The 19,776-nt window shown below is 42.7% G+C and overlaps 2 protein-coding genes across 5 annotated transcripts in view; one reads left to right on the top strand and one right to left on the bottom strand.

The window, feature by feature from the left end:
• Positions 1–19,683, top strand: part of VCF1 (VCP nuclear cofactor family member 1) — a 24,201-nt gene extending 4,518 nt beyond the window's left edge. The window contains 3 exon segments of one of the 3 annotated variants that reach the window (NM_001193796.3): positions 888–987; positions 14,038–14,100; positions 17,160–19,683. In NM_001193796.3, the coding sequence (NP_001180725.1) occupies positions 888–987; positions 14,038–14,100; positions 17,160–17,399 (403 nt within the window). In that variant the 3' untranslated portion in view covers positions 17,400–19,683. 3 annotated transcript variants of the gene reach the window in all.
• COG1 (component of oligomeric golgi complex 1) overlaps positions 1–19,776 on the bottom strand; it is a 37,979-nt gene that overhangs the window by 4,353 nt on the left and 13,850 nt on the right. Inside the window, 3 exon segments of one of the 2 annotated variants that reach the window (NM_001266362.1) lie at positions 889–987; positions 17,160–18,614; positions 19,668–19,743. In NM_001266362.1, the coding sequence (NP_001253291.1) occupies positions 18,477–18,614; positions 19,668–19,743 (214 nt within the window). In that variant the 3' untranslated portion in view covers positions 889–987; positions 17,160–18,476. 2 annotated transcript variants of the gene reach the window in all.

Raw genomic sequence — 19,776 nt, 5'->3', positions numbered from 1 at the left:
TGTGCTGGTCAGTGCAGTAGCCACTAGCTACATGTGGCCACTGAGCACTAGAAACAGGGCTGCTGTGACCTAGAAACTGGATGGTTAATTTTAGTTAATTTAAATGTAAATAACCGTATGTGGCTGGTGGCTACCATATTGGACAGTACAGTTCCGGGCAATTTGACTTAAAATTTTACCTCCTTTAATTTATTTCTGTTTTCTAACGGGTTCAGAAATCGTTTTGACAGCACATAATTCTTAAATAGAGTACATACAAATTTGGTCTTTCTTGCACATCTGAGAACACTTGCCTAAGAAAGATGTGTGATTTTTCTTTAAACCTGGAAATTTTAAGCAGCTTATGCTATAATCTCATGGTAACAATCTAGTGAAGTAATTGTTATATCATAATACCAGCTAGTGTTGCCAGAATAATCAGGTTAATGCGACCAAGAGGTACCTTTATAAGGGTTTTCAGGGCAAATAGGCAAAGGCAGCCACTCTCATTTCAAATGTTGTCATATGGAAGGGAGTACAATTAGGTAACTTGGAATTGTAATTTCAGGGAGTGTAGAAAGAAGAAAACCTTAATTAGGTTGAAAGCTTAGTCATTAACCTCTTCCTGTTCTTGTTTTAGTCCCAACAGACATTTAAAATTGTTAAGTTTCTTTTTAGAAATGAGTTTTACTAATTTAAGCTTGACCTTCCTGCTGCTACCTTGTATTTTTGCGCTTAGTGTCCCGTGATGGTATACTTCCAACCAATAACCTATCGGGATATCATATGGTGAATTATGTTTTCTCAGGCGAGAGGGCAAATTTATATGTTGTTATGGTTTGCAATTCAAGTGTCCAAAACATCAGTTGTTTTGATTTTTTTTTTTTCTCCTTGTGATTTAATTTCAGGAAAAGGAGAAGGAATGGCAACGAAGAAGACAACCATCTTCCCCCCCAGACCAAAAGGAGTAGCAGAAACCCTGTCCTTCAGGATTCCTGGGACACAGAGGTAGGACGTGTGGCCACATAGTCTTGTTTTCACTGCTTCAGTGAAATAACCCAGTATCTGCTGTGTAATTAAATTTACTTAAAGAATAGTTTTAAATGACCTTACTTGATTACAGTGGTTTAACCTTTCTTTTTCCAAATCAGAACCTCTTTGAGGAAACTGTGTACTCTCTCCCCAGCAAAACAGTACATATCTGCACATAGTCATACATGCACACACTGATTTGTATTTGTTAGGAATTTTGTGGCTCTTTGAAAGCCTATGTTTGAACTCCCTGTTTTGTATTTCAGCAGCCAACTTCTTTTCTGGTAGTTTATAAACCATGAATTGTCTTTAAGATAAACATATTTTGTTGCTTCAATTCAAATGCCTTTTAAGAGAAACGTTAAGCATGTAAAATATGTAAGGTATGTGTATGCAAAATCCCATTTTTCAGTGTTTTTACTTTTCATTATTTTGTTCTGAAAAGAGCTCCTGTGGTGAGAGGGAAGGGGAGTTGGGTGTTCTTGAACTTTTTTACAAGTTTTGATTTCCTGAAAGAGTGCTTCAGTATGCAGACTGAGGATCAATTTTCTGTGCAATTGGAAGGCTGCTCTATGCTGGTGAAAGGGAACCAATGTAAAGTAATGCTGCTATTAAGTTATGCACCTAGAGAGTTTGACCCTTAACGGTTGTCACACTAAGAGAAAAGCCTCAACAACAAAGAGCCCTAGCGTAACTCACAGTAGAATTCTTCCACACCCAAATAATTTGTACTTAATTAATTCCTGATAATAAGATTTGACCTATATCCAGTCTGTCTTTGCCAGCAATTCAAAGTAACTCCCCCAAGGGGGAAAAATTGGGAACTTTCATGGAGGTAACATTCATTCAGAGACAGTGAACAAGTACAGAATAGAATCCTTCTGTGTGGAGACCTGAGTTTCTATAGCTGTTTTTCCTCCTTTAATATTTTCCTGGCCGAGCGCGGTGGCTTACACCTGTAATCCCAGCCCTTTGGTAGGCCGAGGCGGGCAGATCACAAGGTCAGGAGTTTGAGACCGACCTGGCCACATGGTGAAATGCTGTCTCTACTAAAAATACAAAAAATTAGCTGGATGTGTTGGTGCGCACCTGTAATCCCAGCTACTCGGGAGGCTGAGGCAGGAGAATCGCTTGAACCCAGGAGGCGGAGGTTGCAGTGAGCCAAGATTGCTCCAGTTTACTCCAGCCTGGGTGACAGAGCAAGACTCTGTTTCAGAAAAAAAAAATATATATATATACACACCCACATATATATATACACATATATATATATAAATTATAATTATCAGAAAGGTAATTGAGCTTTGTTTAATGTAATAGTTGGGGAATCTCAGGGATGAAAGAAAACAAGATTAGAGGCTACCATGACTATCTAATGATAAAACCCTGTAATAGTAATTGAGTTTCCATTCTTTTGAATTGTAAGACTGTTCATTAAAAGAATATGCAAAGATTACTTTCATGGTGTTGGCATCAGTATTTCCTTACTTACTTGTGTCTGTATGTAAGTCCTGCTATATGATGTTCATTTCAGTCAAGGGTATGGTAGGTCTGACTCTCTGTATTAACATGTTTTTCCCTGTATCTGCCAGTTTTGAAGCCTGAGAATAGCAGTAGCAATTGCCATCTTTTTCTTGCTTTTATCTCTTGGTTAAAAAAAGAAAGAAACTGTCATCCTTTTTAAATAATTAACATTTTTGATCTCTTAAGTAAGGCAGATATTGTAGTGTTGTTTTTTATTTTTTTATTTGTTTTTTTTTTGGTACAAAATGACCTTTACTCTCTTTCTAAAATCTACGCATTGGTCTCACAGAAGAAAACAATGTCTTGTTACTCAACCTCCTGGGTTCTCTAGCTTGTCCTTACTTGTCCAAGAAATTCAGTTGTTGAGCCACTCCATAATCATTATCTGAAGGAAGGACTAGATTGTCTTTCTTATCATTTAAAGTAATTACTGGTAGTTTCTGCCTGAACTCACTGGTAGATCACCTAATGGGGTGTTACAACCATTAGTTTCAGCCTTGCTTATTGAACATTGACCAGAATAGCCTGCTGTGCTGTCCTGTCCTGTCCTGTCCTATCCTATCCTATGCTGTGCTGTGCTGTGCTATGCTGTCCTGTCCTATCCTGTGTTGTCCTGTGCTGTGCTGTGCTGTGTGGTCCTGTCCTGTGCTGTATTGCGTTGCACTGTGCTTCCTGGTGGTAGTATTAACAAGTAACAAGGACAAGTGAATGATGGGAGAGCCAGAGAAGGAAAAGGCAGAGGGAAAATCTTTTAAAATGGAAAGTTAAGCCCCAAATAATTAAGTTTTCACTACTAGAATAAATGATTATGTTTGTAGCAGCAAAAAATCAAGTTTAGGGACATTTGGCTGCTTTTTGATGATTGTGTATAAAAGGGAAAATAAAACAATTCATTTTTAATTATATTAATAGTTTAGACAATAAAATATTTTATTAATAACATTACTAATGAAAATGTTTTCTTTTAATTCTGAGGTAGGGCCATGAGATCAGTTTCCTTGAAACTAAGTTATGTGAGAGAAACCATTTCCTATGTTTTCCCTGAATGAATAAGCTCTGTCACCCAGGCTGGAGTGCAGTGGCGTGATCTGAGTTCACCGCAACCTCTACCTCCCAGGCTCAAGCAGCACTCCTACCTCAGCCTCCCAAGTAGCTGGAACTACAGGCACATGCTACCACGCTGGATTAATTTTTTTAAGGTTTTTTTTTTTTTTTTTTTTTTTTTTTTTTGTAGAGACGATGTCTCACTATATAGCCCAGGCTGGTCATGAACTTCTGGGCTCAAGCGATCCTCCCACCTCAGCCTTCCCAGAATGCTGGGATTACAGACTTGAGCCACCATGCCTGGCTAGAATTCCCTTCCTTCCCTCCCTCTTGCTCCCCTCCCTTCCCCTCCCCTCCCCTTTCCTCCTCTTTCTTCCCTTCCCCTCCTTCCTCTCTTCCTTTCTCCCTCCCTTCCTTCTTCTCTCCCTCCTTTCCTTCCTCCCTTTCTTTCTTTTCTTTCTGACAGGGTCTCCCTCTGTTGCCCAAGCTGAGTGCCCTGGAATGATCATGGTTCACTGCAGCCTCAACCTCCTGGGCTCAAATGATCCTCCCACCTCAGCCTCCTGAGGTCCTGGGACTATAGGCGTGTGCCACCAAACCTGGCTAATTTTTTTTTTTTTTTTTTTTTTGAGATGGAGTCTCGCTCTGCCGCCCAGGCTGGAGTGCAGTGGCCGGATCTCAGCTTACTGTGAGCTCCGCCTCCCGGGTTTACGCCATTCTCCTGCCTCAGCCTCCCGAGTAGCCGGGACTACAGGTGCCTGCCACCACACCCGGCTAGTTTTTTGTATTTTTTTTTTAGTAGAGACGGGGTTTCACCGTGTTAGCCAGGATGATCTCGATCTCCTGACCTTGTGATCCACCCGTCTCGGCCTCCCAAAGTGCTGGGATTACAGGCTTGAGCCACTGCGCCCGGCCCGCATGCAATTTTTAAAATTTTTTGTAGAGACAGGGTCTCTCTATGTTGCCCAGGCTGGTCTTGAACTCCTGGCCTCTTACCCTCCTCCACTGGGCCCGGCCAGAATTCTCTTTCTTCTCCTTTTTTTTGTTAACCTGGCTGATTAATAATTCTTTTTCTTATAACTTGAACTTTGTGAGGAATTTTTTTTTTTAATTCTAAGAGAGGTTTAAAAGTTACTTACAATTCATTTCTAAAAGTTAACCTTTTCTCTTAAATACAATAATAATGGCAACTACTGGGAAATATGTGAGGTGTTTTATTTATGTTAAACCATTAAATTGTGCCACAAGTAAATCACAATTATCTGTACAATGGAGATAGTATCTGCCTCATCTTTCCTAGATGCTATAAAGCTAAAGAATGTGAACTGATTTGCCGGATTAGTTATGTAGAGAGAAACTTGATGTGTGCAAAAGTTAATGTGCGCGTAAATGGCTTCTTTCTCCCATTTTATTTTTTTATTGTTTATTGTTTTTTGAGAGGGAGTTTCACTCTTGTTGCCCAGGCTGGAGTGCAGTGGCGCAATCTCGACTCAACGCAACCTCCGTGTCCCAGGTTCAAACGACTCTCCTGCCTCAGCCTCCCTAGTAGCTGGGATTATAGGCAAGTGCCACCACACCCTGCTAGTTTTGTATTTTTAGTAGAGATGGGGTTTCTCCATGTTGGTCAGGCTGGTCTTGAATTCCTGACCTCAGGTAATCTACCTGCCTCGACCTTCCAAAGTGCTGGGATTCTAGGCGTGAGCCACCACGCCTGGCCTATTTTAGTAGGTATTATTATCTCTACTTTTCAGATGGAAAAATTGGCACACAGAAAGATAGTCACTTGTCCAAAGAACACAGCTAGTAAGAGGCAGAGAAGGAGCGGAACCCCAGGGCGTGGTTGTCGGGCTGTTGGCTCCTGACCACGTGTGCTCTCAGAAGATAGAGCAGAGGTTCTGTGAGACTTTGCTAAATATATCCAGGAGCAGCTAGGACCTAGTCTTCTCTTTTTTTTTTTGAGACAGAGTGTCACTCTGTCACCCAGGCTGGAGTGCAGTGACGTGATCTTGGCTCACTGCAGCCTCTACCTCCCAGGTTCAAGTGATTCTCTTGCTTCAGCCTCCTGAGTAGCTGGGATTACAGACACCCGCCAGCTCGCCCAGCTAATTTTTGTGTTTTTAGTAGAGATGGGGTTTCGCCATATTGGCTAGGCTGGTCTCAAACTCCTGACCTCAGGTGATCCACCCGCCTCAGCCTCCCAAAGTGCTGGGATTATAGGCGTGAGCCGCCACGCCCAGCCCTAATCTTCTTTTGAATCAGGAACAGAGAAGAACAGTGTTCCTTCTCTTTTTATCTAGAAGATGTTTTTTTCAAGTACATGCCATGATATGATCTTAGCTATAAAACAATTTTAGATTTCTAGCAAGAAGAAAAGCAAAAATAAATAAATAAATAATAAGTTGAGGTCTTGTGTTTTTTTCCAAATCTCTGATTGGTGCTTGAATTGAAGACTTTGAATTTTAACTCCAGTAACTTGGACTTAATGACTTACAAGCCTTAGAATACTCTTTTTAAGTTGAAGTATTTGCTAATTTAATTTTTTTCTTTCTTTTTTTTTTTTTTTTTTTTTGGAGACAGGGTCTTGCTCAATTGCCTAGGCAGGAGTGCAGTGGTGCTGTCATGGCTCACAGAAGCTGTGAACTCATGGGCTTAAGCACTCCTCCCTGCTCAGCCTCCCAAATATCTGGAACTACAGGTGTGCGCCATCACAGCTGGCTAGTTTTAAAATTTCTTTTGTGGCAATGGGGATCCCCTCATGTTGTCCAGGCTGATCTTGAACTCCTGGGCTTGAGCAATCCTTCCACCTTGGCCTTCCAAAGTACTAGCATTACAGGCATGAGCCACCATGCCCAGCCTAATGTTTTGTTTTGTGTAAAGCCACTTTGGATGAATCATGTTAGTTAACATCTATCTCAGGCTCAGTTTTCTCTTCAGTGAGCAAGAAGTGATTATATCAATTTTTGTCTTTCTATCAAGTCCTGATCTTGGACAACTATTTGGATGGGTAAAAACTACTTAGATTTAACTTAAATTTTTTTTTAGGGTCTGGTCTTTTTAGATTGAATTCTATTATTTACCTGTAGAAGGAGTAATGTTCTTTACTTTCAGTTTTAATATTTTTATCTACAAATTACACTAGAAATTTCTATGTAAATCTGGTTTCTGTTACCTAGGTATATGCCTTATAAAAAGTGCTTCTACTTGAGTAAATAAAAGCAATACCTTCTCATCCTTGGGAGGGAAGAAATTAAAATCTAAATTTGACTGGGTGCGGTGGCTCATGCCTGTAATCCCAGCTCTTTGGGAGGCTGACGCGGGCAGATCATGAGGTCAGGAGTTCGAGACCAGCCTGACCAACATGGTGAAACCCCGTCTCTACTAAAAATACAAAAATTAACTGGGCGTGGTGGCGCATACCTGTAATCCCAGCTACTCAGGAGGCTGAGGCGGGAGAACTGCTTGGACCTGGCAGGTGGAGGTTGCAGTAAGCCAAGATTGCCCCACTGCACTCCAGCCTGGGCGACAGAGCAAGACTCCGTCTCAAAAAAACCACCTAAATTAAAAAAAAAAAAAGCAATACCTTTTAAAAGTACAAAGACCTCAATTTTTTTTAATACCTTTAACTTAGCTTAATAAGATCATTTTGATTTTTTAGACCAGTGTGAAGTAAAGTCAGATAGAGAGTGAAAAAATGTGGAGATAAAAAAGAAGTGGCTGCTGGGCCATGTATAATCCCAGCACTTGGGGAGGCGGAGGCAGGTGGATCACCTGAGGCCAGGAGTTCGACACCAGTGTGGTCAACATGGCAAAACCCCGTCTCTACTAACAATACAAAAATTAGCCGGGCCTGGTGGTGCACGCCTGTAGTCCCAGTTACTCAGGAGGCCTAGGCCTAGGCCTAGGCGGGAGAATCACATGAACCTGGGAGGTGGAGGTTGCAGTGAGATGAGATCGCACCACCGCACTCCAGCCTGGGTGACATAGCGAGTCTCCGTCTCTGAAAACAAAAAACAAAAAACAGAAGTGGCTTACCTAGGACAGTTTCAGCCCCTTTCTTGTCTCTACTAGAAAGCAAACTTTTTGATGTTAATATTAAAATCCTAAGGGAATTCTTAGTGGGAATGCAGAAATGTGAGAAACACATGGAACCAGGGGATCCATGTATCATAAAATTAGGAATCTATAAATTCATTTGTTTTAACTGATAAGAATTGCTGAGTGTTAGGTGATTTTTAAAAAAATAATGTGAATTCGTATGACAATAGGAGTATTTAGAAGAATTTTTTAAAATGTTATTTTAAGCTCTTCATTCTTGCCCCTTCTCATCTTTAATCCATCTTAGAGTAGTAGTATTAATACGTTCTAAGAGACTGATTTGGTCGACTGTTTTCAGTGGAACTGTTAGGGTTGTGTGTTTAGAACCCTGTAGCAAATTAACTCTGAAATTAAGTTTTTTTTTTTTCTTTCTTTCTTTGGAGACAGGGTCTCACTCTGTCTCCCAGGCTAGAGTGTGGTGGTATGATCATGGTTCACTGCAGCCTTGACCACCTCAGGCTCAGGTGATCCTCCCACCTCAGCCTCCTGAGTAACTGGGACTACAGGCGCGCACCGCCATGCCCAGCTTATTTTTATATTGTTTTTGTAGAGACAGGTTTTCACCATGTTGCCTAGGGTGATCTCGAACTCCTGGACTTACGCGATCCACCTGCCTCGTCCTTCCAAAGTGCTAGGATTATAGGCATGAGCCACCATGCCTGGCCTGAGATTAATTTCTGAAAAGATCCATTCAAAAGGAAGGAACAGTGCTGTTAGTCTAATTTATAGTATACATTTACTTTGCTTACAGTTTAAATCCTTGATATGTTTGTAAATACATCAGCTCACAGCATACTAAGCTACCCCAAGCAGTTTCGTTGTTTTTTTTTTTTTTTTTTGAGACGGAGTTTTGCTCTTGTTGCCCAGGCTGGAGTGCAGTGGCGCTATCTCAGCTCACCACAACCTCTGCCTCCCAGGTTCAGGCGATTCTTCTGCCTCAGCCTCCCGAGTAGCTGGGATTACAGATGCTTGCCATTATAGCTGGCTAATTTTTTTGTTGTTGTTTGTATTTTTAGTAGAGATGAGGTTTCACCTTGTTGGCCAGGCTGGTCTCCAACTCCTGACCTCAAGTGATCCACCTGCCTTGGCCTCCCAAAGTATTGAGATTACAGGCATGAGCTACTGCACCCAGCCCTGCTTTTCAAATTAAGAAGAGAAAGCATTTGGTTCTAGATAATATACACATAGCTCTCTTCTTATGAAGCAGAATGGCTTAGTGATTAATATTTCTGCCTGGGGTGGGGGTGCTTTCTTAAGGTTATTAGTAGAAATAGTGTTGGGAGTTGTTTAGTTACTGCCGTGGGTGTAAATGAGTTGTCTCTTAAACTGACTTTGTACAGTGGAAAATTAAAATTAAAGGCAGGCCTGGCTGAGAGACCAGGGCTTCTGTGCCCTTTGATGTATCATTTGAGCCGTTTGGACTAAGAAAATGAACTTCAACTTCCCCGTCCTCTGCTTCACAGTTTCGTTGTATCTAGCCCTTCTGCCAAAGAGAGTAGTATGTCCTTCTGCCTGTTTGCTCTATATTCTCTCAAGACTCCTGAAAGCTTTTTCTAGTATTTCTCCCTTCTTTTCATCTCTTCAGATTCCTTTTACCCACTCTTTCTTTCCCTGGCCTGCTAGTGGGCTCTTTTCCCCACTCACCTCCTCTCTGCCTTGTTTTCCCCTCAGCTTCCTGTGTGCCTTCTCCCTCTCCCTTCACGACAGACACCTTCAGTTGCCTGCAGCCACTGCTGGGACTTTCTCATCAGCCTTCCCTCCCTTCCTCTCTGGATCCTGGCTTCCTCCTTGACTCCGTTCAAACTTTTTGCCAGGCTCACCAATGGTCTTTCCATTCAGCAAACAGTTCCCGAACACCTGCTGTCTGCCCAGCACTGTCCTGATGCTCCGAGTCCCCTGTATCTTCTTCCTCTCCTTCCGGAGTTCTTTCCTTCCCCCTCGGGGGTGGGGCGTGTTATCCTTCCTTGCCATTTCCACAGTCCTCCTGGGCGTGCCTTCCTGCTTGCTGTATTATGAAAGTTCCTAGTAGGGCTTTGCTCTCAGACCCCTGACCTCATTCATCACCCACAGGTTCCTAGGATCCCCACTCATAAGTATAGACCTGAGCCAGTCTTACATGCTCAGGACCCACATGTTCCTGCAGCCCTCATGGCTCTTGATAATCTAGCCATCACCTCTTGCGCAGTTTCCCTCTCACTCACTCCTGCCAAGGGCCTACCCACACCACACCTTGCTTTTCTGAGATTGCTTTTGTTCCCATTGGTCGTACCCTGCCTATGAAAATTCTTCCTCATCCTCCTGGGCCCAGCTGAGACACTATTCATGGTAAGGAGCCTTTCCTAGTACTCAGTCAGCATCCATTGCTGGATTCTCATCACCACAGTAGCTGTGAACGGTTGTTACCAATGGATATGGTGCCACCACTTTCTTGATTCAGCTCAGTAAATATTTACTGAATGTTTCAGCAGCCCTACTGGAATGACTTGTACATAGGAGGCACACAAACATTTCTTTGCCCAGTGGTTGGATGTGAGAACAAGCTGCGCCCTCCTTTTGCCAGCATGGTGCTGAGGTGAGGCCCTGGCGTTTACGCTTTAAAAAGTCCCTAGTGGCCAGGTGCAGTGGCTTACACTTATAATCCTAGCACTTTAGGGGGCTGAGGCAGGAGGATATCTTGAGCCCAGGAGTTCAAGACCAGCCTGGGCAACAGAGTGAGATCCCGTCTCTACAAAAAATAACTTGGCATGGTGGCATGCACCTGTAGTCCCAGCTACTCAAGAGGCTGAGGTGGGAGGATCGTTTGAGCGTGGGAGGTCAAGGCTTGAGTGAGTTGTAATCATGCCACTGCTCCAGCCTGAGTGACGGAGCAAGACTCTTTTTCAAAAAATGAAATAAAAAGCCCATAGGTAATTCCAAAATATTGTATCATGGCAGTTCTCTTCTGGGTCTTACCCAGATGTCTGCAGTTACAAGGATACTATGGTAGATTTTTTTTTTTTTTTTTTTTGAGACGGAGTCTCCCTCTGTTGCCCAGGCTGGAATGCAGTGGCGCAGTCTGGGCTCACTGCAAACTCCGCATCCTGGGTTCACGCCATTCTCCTGCCTCAGCCTCCCAAGTAGCTGGGACTACAGGCCCTCGCCACCATGCCCGGCTAATTTTTTGTATTTTTCTTAGAGACGGGGTTTCACCGTGGTCTTGGTCTCCTGACCTCGTGATCCACCCACCTCGGCCTCCCAAAGTACTGGGATTACAGGCGTGAGCCACTGTGCCCGGCCCGATGGTAGATTTTATTATTGCCAAAACTAACCTAGAATCCTTTTTCACACAGATCTTCAAAACAGGACTCTTTGTATACTGTTTAGAGAGATTCTTGGCCAGAGCCTTCATAAATTTACCTTGATTGTGTTCATAGACCTGCAAGGGGTTTTCATTTCACAGATCACGCACAGCTTTTTTCTCTTTGGATTGCCAATACAGATTTGTCATGAAAACAGCCTGGTCACATGTCATGTCAGCACTACGCCTAAATGGACAATTCAGAGAAAAGAAAATGAGCTTTGTAACCGTTGATTTGGTTAAACTGTTTGATGAGTCTGTAAGGCATCAGGATCATGAGAGTGGGATTCCTATTTGATGGTCCTTCTCAGTCCCAAAGTCTTTGGACCCTTGTGTCTCTTTTGGTAAAAGAATTTGCTGTCTTTTCGAGAACAGATGTGACAAGGTAAACACTTCTCTACCAAGATAGCAATTTCCATTTCCAAAGCCATGTATCAAGTAGTGGCTTTTGCCCTCAAGCAATCTGATATTAAAAAGCTTCAACTAAGTGAGGGAAATAGGATTTTTTCCTATTTCAAGATTTTTACTTTAGGAGACAAAAATGCTTTACTTCTGTATATATCTTAAGGCACTGATACAGACTTCGAATTTAGTTTTATGCCTTTTGGGTTAGAAGTGAAGAATGGTCTTTCCTTTATCCCATAAAGCAGATGACTTTGTTGTCTGACAGTGTTAAGATCAACTACAGTAACTTAAAAAATTTTTTTTGACCCTGTTCCATAGAAATGCTTTATTTTGTAACCCAGTACATACCAAATATATTTGTGAATAATTGAAAGAAAACTTCACAGAACAATATCCTTATGTCGCACACTTTGTTTTCCTTTTTTTTTTTTTTTTTTTTAATGCTGGTTGTAACCCACCAATTTTATGCTGGTTTCACTTTCAATTTGAAAAATCCTGGTCCATCTATAGATTGTGTGACACTCCCTAAGCCTCCCCAGTAGTGAGAAAACTGATCTGAATTGTCAGAAAATAGAAACCAAAGCATAGTTTAAAACTATTGTTGGCCTGCTCAATGCAAGTGAATACAACTGAAGCAGCTTTAGAAGTTTAGAGGTAGTTAAGGTGAAACAATCTTCTCAAAATCATATTGGCAATATCAATACTTTTCAGTCTCCATTTTGAAGTTAAATGTAATTGAAGACCTTACTTGGTTTCGTAGTAGCATTCTTTTTTTTTTTTTTTTTTTTTGAGACAGAGTATCACTCTGTCACCCGGGCTGGAGTGCAGTGGTGCCTTCTTAGCTCAGTGTAACCTCTGCCTCCCAGGTTCAAGCAATTCTCCTGCCTCAGCCTGTTGAGTAGCTGGGACTACAGGGATGCGACACCACGCCGAGCTAATTTTTAAATTTTTTGTAGAGACGGGGTTTCGCCATGTCGGCCAGGCTGGTCTCGAACTCCTGGCCTCAAGTGGTATGCCTGCCTTGGCGTCCTGAAATGCTGGGATTACAGGCGTGAGCCACCATGCCTGGCCCATGGTGGCATTCTTTTTTTTTTTTTTTTTTTGAGACAGAGTCTTCCTCTGTCACCCAGGCTGGAATGCAGTGGCACAATCTCAGCTCACTCCAAGCTCCGCCTCCTGGTTTCACACCCTTCTCCTGCCTCAGCCTCCCAAGTAGCTGGGACTACAGGCGCCCGCCACCACGCCTGGCTAATTTTTGTATTTTTAGTAGAGACAGGGTTTCACCGTGTTAGCCAGGATGATCTCAATCTCCTGACCTCGTGAGCCGCCCTCCTTGGCCTCCCAAAGTGTTGGGATTCCAGGCGTGAGCCACCACACCCGGCCATGGTAGCTTTCTTTTTTTTTTTTTTGAGATGGAGTCTCGCTCTGTCGTCCAGGCTGGAGTGCAGTGGCCGGATCTCAGCTCACTGCAAGCTCTGCCTCCCAGGTTCACGACAATCTCCTGCCTCAGCCTCCCGAGTAGCTGGGACTACAGGTGCCTGCCACCACGCCCGGCTAATTTTTTGTATTTTTTAGTAGAGACGGAGTTTCACCGTGTTAGCCAGGATGGTCTCGATCTCCTGACCTCGTGATCCACCCGTCTCGGCCTCCCAAAGTGCTGGGATTATAGGCTTGAGCCACCGCACCCGGCCATGGTAGCATTCTTTAGCTACTTCCTCATGATCAGTTTCTTCCTCAAATGATTTTTGGTAGATACTTTAGAAAATAAATTTTAAAATAAAATAGAAGATCCAAATCCTAAATATTTTGTCATATATATCCTTCCAGATTTTTGGTGTATACAAATATATGTATTATACATTTGAGAAAAACATTTTAAGAATCAACTGATATACTATATACACTGTTTAGTATGAACTGAAATGATGTAAAAAATGATGCTAAAGACTTTGATGTTAGAGTATGTACATCTCTATGACCATTGCTAATGGCTGAATAGAATTTCATTATATATGTATATAATGGATGTAATATAATTAAACTAATTATTTATTGGACATTTAGGTCATTCCAGTTTTTAGCCATTATAAATAAGGCTCAGTAAACCCTTTTTTTTTTTTTTTTTTTTTTTTGAGACAGAGTCTTGCTCTGTTGCCAGGCTGGAGTGCAGTGGCATGATCTTGGCTCACTGCAACCTCTTCCTCCCGGGTTCAAGTGATTCTCCTCCCTCAGCCTCCCAAGCAGCTGGGACTACAGGCGCGCACCACCACGCCCAGCTAATTTTTGTATTTTTAGTAGAGACGGGGTTTCACCATGTTGGCCAGGATGGTCTCAATCTCTTGACCTCGTGATCTGCCTGCCTCAGCCTCCCAAAATGCTGGCATTACAGGCATGAAGCACCGCGCCCGGCCACGATTTTTTAAATGCACTAGAAATTGCAAATCTACCTAACCCTGAAAAAAAAAAGTTATGTACAGACATCTTCCCTAATCTATTTAAAGAACTTTTGCCTTTTCTCAGAGTAGCATCACCCTTGTGCTATTATAGTATGACATAGATATAATTTGAGATGAAAACTTGACTTACTAGAAACTGATTGTAGTTCTTGCCTTGATTTTCAGACAGTACCTGTATTGAGAAACAGTAAAGAAAACAGACTAAGAGGAAACAAAGCGTTCTGCGTGGTGGGTTTCTTATTGAGTGTAGTTACCTGTTTGTTAAATATTCGTGATTCGCAAGGCGCAAGTGGCCATTCTATGTTGTTATGCTAGGTTAGGGGAGGCCTTTGTAGAATACAATTTGTGTTTTTGACTTTGACTTCTTAAGCCTCTATGTAAATACAGTTGCAGCTGCTGCAAATCCTGCTATCTGACTTCATCAGCCCAGCCCATTATCATCCTTTCATGAGGTTTTTATTTTTTATTTTTTTTATTCTAGAAAGAGGGGTTGTCTCCTGCTACCTATAGGCAATGGGGTATGTGGCCATAGCTCCAGTGGCCTCGGCACCATCACAAGTCTTGGTTTCAGTCTTGTTAATGATGGCAGCTTTGTGAACATTGCTTGTTTTCATTGTTTTGGATAAGTTATCTATACGCATATTATTGGATGTAATTTTTGGTCAAAAAAGGGATAGAACTAGGATTTTAAAAATCACTTTAAAATATGTATTTGTAAACAGCATTTTATTTAATTTATACATTTTTATAATAAAAATAAATAATAACCACATTGCAAAGAAGTTAAAGTGTAGAAAAAACCAAGCAGCTATAATCTTTCTGTTCTAACATAACTACTGTGATTTCATTCTTTCTTTCCAGTCTTTGTTTATATTTTTTGAGACAGTCTCATTCTGATTGCCTACGCTGCAGTGCAGTGGCACAATCTTGGTTCACTGCCACCTCGACCTCCCAGGCTCAAGTTATTCTCCCACCTCAGCTTCCTGAGTAGTTGGGACTATAGGCGCGAGCCACCACACCCAGATAACTTTTTTGTTTTCTTATTTTTGTGTGTTTTGTATTGTTTGTGAGATGAAGTCTCGCTCTGTTGCTAGGCTGGGGTGCAGTGACATGATCTCGGCTCACTGCAACCTCTGCCTCCCGGGTTCAAGCAATTCTCCTGCCTCAGCCTTCCTAGTAGCTGGGACCACAGGCGCACACTACCATGTCCAGCTAATTTTTGTATTTTTAGTGAAGACGGGGTTTCACCATGTTGGCCAGGATGGCCTCGATCTCCTGACCTCGTGATCTGCCCGCCTCGGCCTCCCAAAGTGCTGGGTTTACAAGCATGAGCCACTGCACCCGGCCTTTTTTTTTTTTTTTTTTTTGAGACAAAGTCTCACTCTTGTTGCCCAGGCTGGAGTGCAATGGCACAATCTCGGCTCACTGCAACCTCTGCCTCCCAGGTTCAAGTGATTCTCCTGCCTTGGCCTCCCTCATAGCTGGAATTACAGGTGCCCTCCACCATGCCCGGCTAATTTTTGTATTTTTAATAGAGATGGGGTTTCTCCGTGTTGGCCAGGCTGGTCTTAAACTCCTGACCTCAAGCATGAGCCACTGCACCCAGCCAATCTTTTTGTATTTTTCGTGGAGATGGGGGTTTTGCCATGTTGGCCAGGTCTCGAAGTCCTGCACTCAAGCAATCCACCTGCCTCAGCTTCCCTAAGTGCTGTGATTACAAGTGTGAGGCACTGCACCCAGCCTCCAGTCTTTTTTTTTCTTATGTGTAGACTTTACCTAGTTGTAACCAGCTATTTCAGAACCAATGTCTTTGCCTAAGGGAGTATAAGTTTGGATGTATTAAAGGGCTAAGTTAAAAAAAATTATATACTAGATATTCATTACTAGAATTCTTTCTCATGTGCTGAATACAATATTGTATTGAGTTGTAAATACAGAAAGGTACTGCCAATTGAGTTATCAGGGTTGTCATTTATTAGAAATGCAACAGTAAAATTGTAAAATAAGGCTGGGCATGGTGGCTCATGCCTGTAATCTCAGCACTTTGGGAGGCCAAGGCAGGAGGATTGCTTGAACTCAGGAGTTGGAGAGCAGCCTGAGCTGCCTGAGCGAGATCTTGTCTCTGCTAAAAAAAAAAAAAATTTACTGGGCATGGCGACGTACATATGTAGTACGAGCTACTCAGGGGGCTGAGGTGGAACAATTGCTCGAGCCCAGGAGATTGAGGCTACAGTGAGCTTGATCCACTGCACTCCAGCCTGTGTGACAGAGTGAGACCTTGTCTCCAAAAAAGATAAAATAAATTGTAAAATACTGTAATTCTGAAATGGGTCCTTCATGTCACCCTCCCCTTTGAGAGTCCTAGTGGTGGAAGGCAGAAATTTCTGAAAGTGACTTTTTTTTTAAAACATGGACTGCAGAATGAAAGTGACTCTTATCAGGGATCTCTGAGTAGCCTCTCCAAGATGACCAAAACACCAAGTCATATTAGTTACATGAAAGAAAAAATTAGGCACGCTCATGTACACACACGTACATATGAACTGCAATAATGCCAACATAAGATAACTTGACTAGAAGTCTATTAAGTCCTTTCAGGGTCTGTCCTGCAGTTACAGAATACCATTTTGTGTCCATGATGATCACAAAATTGGCATAAGCTTTTAGTTTTTATCCTCACTTGTGCCCAGAAGCCATCTTATTTGTCACTTTTTATACCCCGTCCCAATGACTGATACATTCTCTTGGAGGCTGAGAACTTTCTTCTTTGGTTGGAAATAATTGAATGAATGGGAAAAGCAGGTAGAGAATATGTGTAAAAGAATTAGGATAAAACTAGCCGGGCGTGGTGGTGGGCGCCTGTAGTCTCAGCTACTTGGGAGGCTGAGGCGGGAGAATGGCGTGAACCCGGGAGGCAGAGCTTGCAGTGAGCCGAGATCATGCCACTGCACTCCAGCCTGGGAGACACAGCGAGACTCCATCTCAAAAAAAAAAAAAAAAAAAAGAATTAGGATATAGTTGACAGGATTTGGAGTTAGGGCCCGTGCTTGAACCTGGACCCATCCTCCTAGATCTGTGTATTAGGGACAGTAAATCCTGCTCAGCCTGACAGGGTGGCCGTGAGGAGAGGCGTCTTAGGAGAGCATACTTTATAAATTCCAAAGCCCAGTGTATGTCTTCATCCTCAAGCTGAACTGGAAAGGTACTCTTAATAGAGCACTGTACATGAAACCACAGTAAAGCTCTTAAACAAAACAGCCTGATTGTGACCCTGTTTCTTCTTCCAGTCTTCAGGCAGTGACAGTGGTGGGAGCAGCAGCAGCAGCAGCAGCAGCATCAACAGCCCGGACAGGGCCAGTGGGCCGGAAGGCAGCTTGAGCCAGACCATGGCTGGATCCAGCCCTAACACGCCTCAGCCCGTGCCCGAGCAGTCTGCGCTGTGCCAAGGCCTCTACTTCCACATCAACCAGACCCTGAGGGAGGCCCACTTCCACAGCCTACAGCACCGAGGGCGGCCTCTGACATGATGTGCCGGCAGTTTCTTGCCTTCTGTGAAGGGACAGCGCTGTGCAGATTTGATATTTCAACTTACAACTTGTTTTAAAAGAAAAATTGCACACGAAAAATGCCTGTTGGCTTTTCAGTCTATATTTGAAATAACAGGTTAACAGGCAGTTGTTTACTTGTGGTTTTGCTGCACTATTGCAATTTCAAAGGGGCTTTGAAGCAATTTTTTATAGGATTCTTTTGAGGGAGGGCATCAAATCTATGTCAAGGTAGTGGTTTGAGGAAAACTCATTCTGTGTGTTGAATCCATAGTATGTCCCATTCAGACTGATTTCCAAATCTGTCAACTAGAAACTCTACTTGATGTAAAGAGCCTTTTAAAAATGCGGGATCTTCAATTTTTTTTATTCAATAAACTAGTAAAGAGTATCTAGTTTCCATGAAAAAACATAAGTTTTTTTCCAAAATATAGGAAGCTTGATTCAGTCTTGCACTGAAATTAACTGCCATACTACCTCTCAGTATGTAGATGTTCTATTGAAAGTACTCTCTCCTGTGTAACAGGAGAATAATCAGATCCAATTCAGACTGTCAGTGAAGCACCCTCCCTAATAATAGTCTCTACTCTTTGTTATATATTTGTATTTCCAGGGAGAACGTCTTTTAGATTCCTGTATACCCAGATAACTTCTGTGTCACTATTCCTCCAGAGTCTGCACCTCAGACTTCAGTAGGAAACATGGCACAGTTCTGCAAGTGAAGTAATATGTAATGACTTTTTGTTCTACAAACTTGGTCAGTCAGCAGCTTATACGATCTCACTGACAATTCCACCTTGCAGTGTCAACAATTAAGGCGTTGTTGAATGCTAATAAAATGTAAGCTACCTGAACTGATGTCTAAAGCAACAAGTATTGTGAAATTATGGGACAAGGATTAACCTGATGCTTAAAGTAACCCCCAACAGTAACTAGGGGGCCACATTCCATCAGTGAAACTGCAAAGATTGGTGTGGCTGAGAATCAGATGAGCAGAGGCATCTTTAGAAGAAATAATGTGGTAGTATTTATTTAGGGAGAGACAGACGTGTTGCCATGTTACTTAGTCATACTAGAGAGCCAGCCCAGTTTGAATAATGAAGGTGCAGACGTGTTGTCTTCTTCGCTGACGAGCTGTCTGAACAAGGAGCCAGGAACTGTCGGGTCACCAGCTGTGGAGTGTGCCGGGGGGACAACCTGCCATTGGATGTAGAGAAAAGTGCCTTAGAGTTGACCTGAGCCCTCCTGCCCACTCGCCCTCCGCACGACGCCACTCAGAGTCCACACGGCACACACAGCGGAGCTGAGAAGCACGATGGCTCTAGTCAGAAGACTCTGCTGTCGGTCCAGATTTGAAGAGGACACAGGGAACAGCATGAGCCTTTGTGACAAAACTAGAATTTGGAAATGAGGACTGTCCTGGGAAAAGGGTAGACACAGGCACCTCTCTCCACAGCCTGCTAACATAATGTGGGCAGAACTGAAAGATCACTGCAGTGGAAACTGTTCTGGAAGAGGCTGCAGCATAGCCCATGCTTAGGGACTGGATGGTTTTTGCAAGAGCTTTTTTTTTTTTAACTACCATCTCCCAACTTTTAAAGCCAGATACTTGATGAGGATTTTAGATCTTAATGGGTTCGATGGTAGGGAATACGGAAAGGATACACTGCTAATACTGTGTCTAACAATAAAGCAAACAACTCGATGCTGTAAGAAGACAAGCTGAGCTTTCAAACACACGTGCACATAGCACAATTCAGAAATACCCAGGTGGACTCCTGCAGGCTTAACAGTTGGCATCCTACTGAAACGAAACGTGTATTAACAAGAAAATGTCAAACTTTTGGGGAAACAAATTTTCTATTATTTCCCACCCAACTAAAAGGGAAGATAAAACCATCATCATCAGAACAAAACAGATTTTTTCCAAACAAGTACAATGATAGTGCCGGGTTGGCAGTTAACTCTTTCACCCTACTAAATTCAAGAGATCATCTCCATCCTGTCCTGTATATTTTCTACATTTCTATTAAGAGGCTACTTGGTAGTGTCAGTGGGCATCTCTTACACCTTCTAGTAGCTCAAGCTAGTAAAACCTTGTACTTCTCTATTGCGCCGCCATTAAAAGCAGCATTAGTGCATTGTGTCATTCAGTTCTTTATCAGTTATTTAAAAGGGCGCTGATCATTGGGTGCCTCGGTGGGAGGTGGGGACCCATCCGCGGATGAGCCTTTTGCTCTTGGCACCAACCTGGGCTTTTGTTTCGACGTTTCTGGTTGATTTAGCCTTTCGCGTGCTTGTCATGCTCAGTGGGAGAAGTCCAAACCTCCAAAACAAGAGGAAAGAATTTAGTAGCACA

The sequence above is a fragment of the Macaca mulatta genome, chromosome 16 (assembly GCF_049350105.2).
Source record: "Macaca mulatta isolate MMU2019108-1 chromosome 16, T2T-MMU8v2.0, whole genome shotgun sequence".
NCBI classification, from domain to species: Eukaryota; Metazoa; Chordata; class Mammalia; order Primates; family Cercopithecidae; genus Macaca; species Macaca mulatta.
Note: the sequence above shows the minus strand (reverse complement) of the source record. Positions and strands in the feature narration are given on the sequence as shown.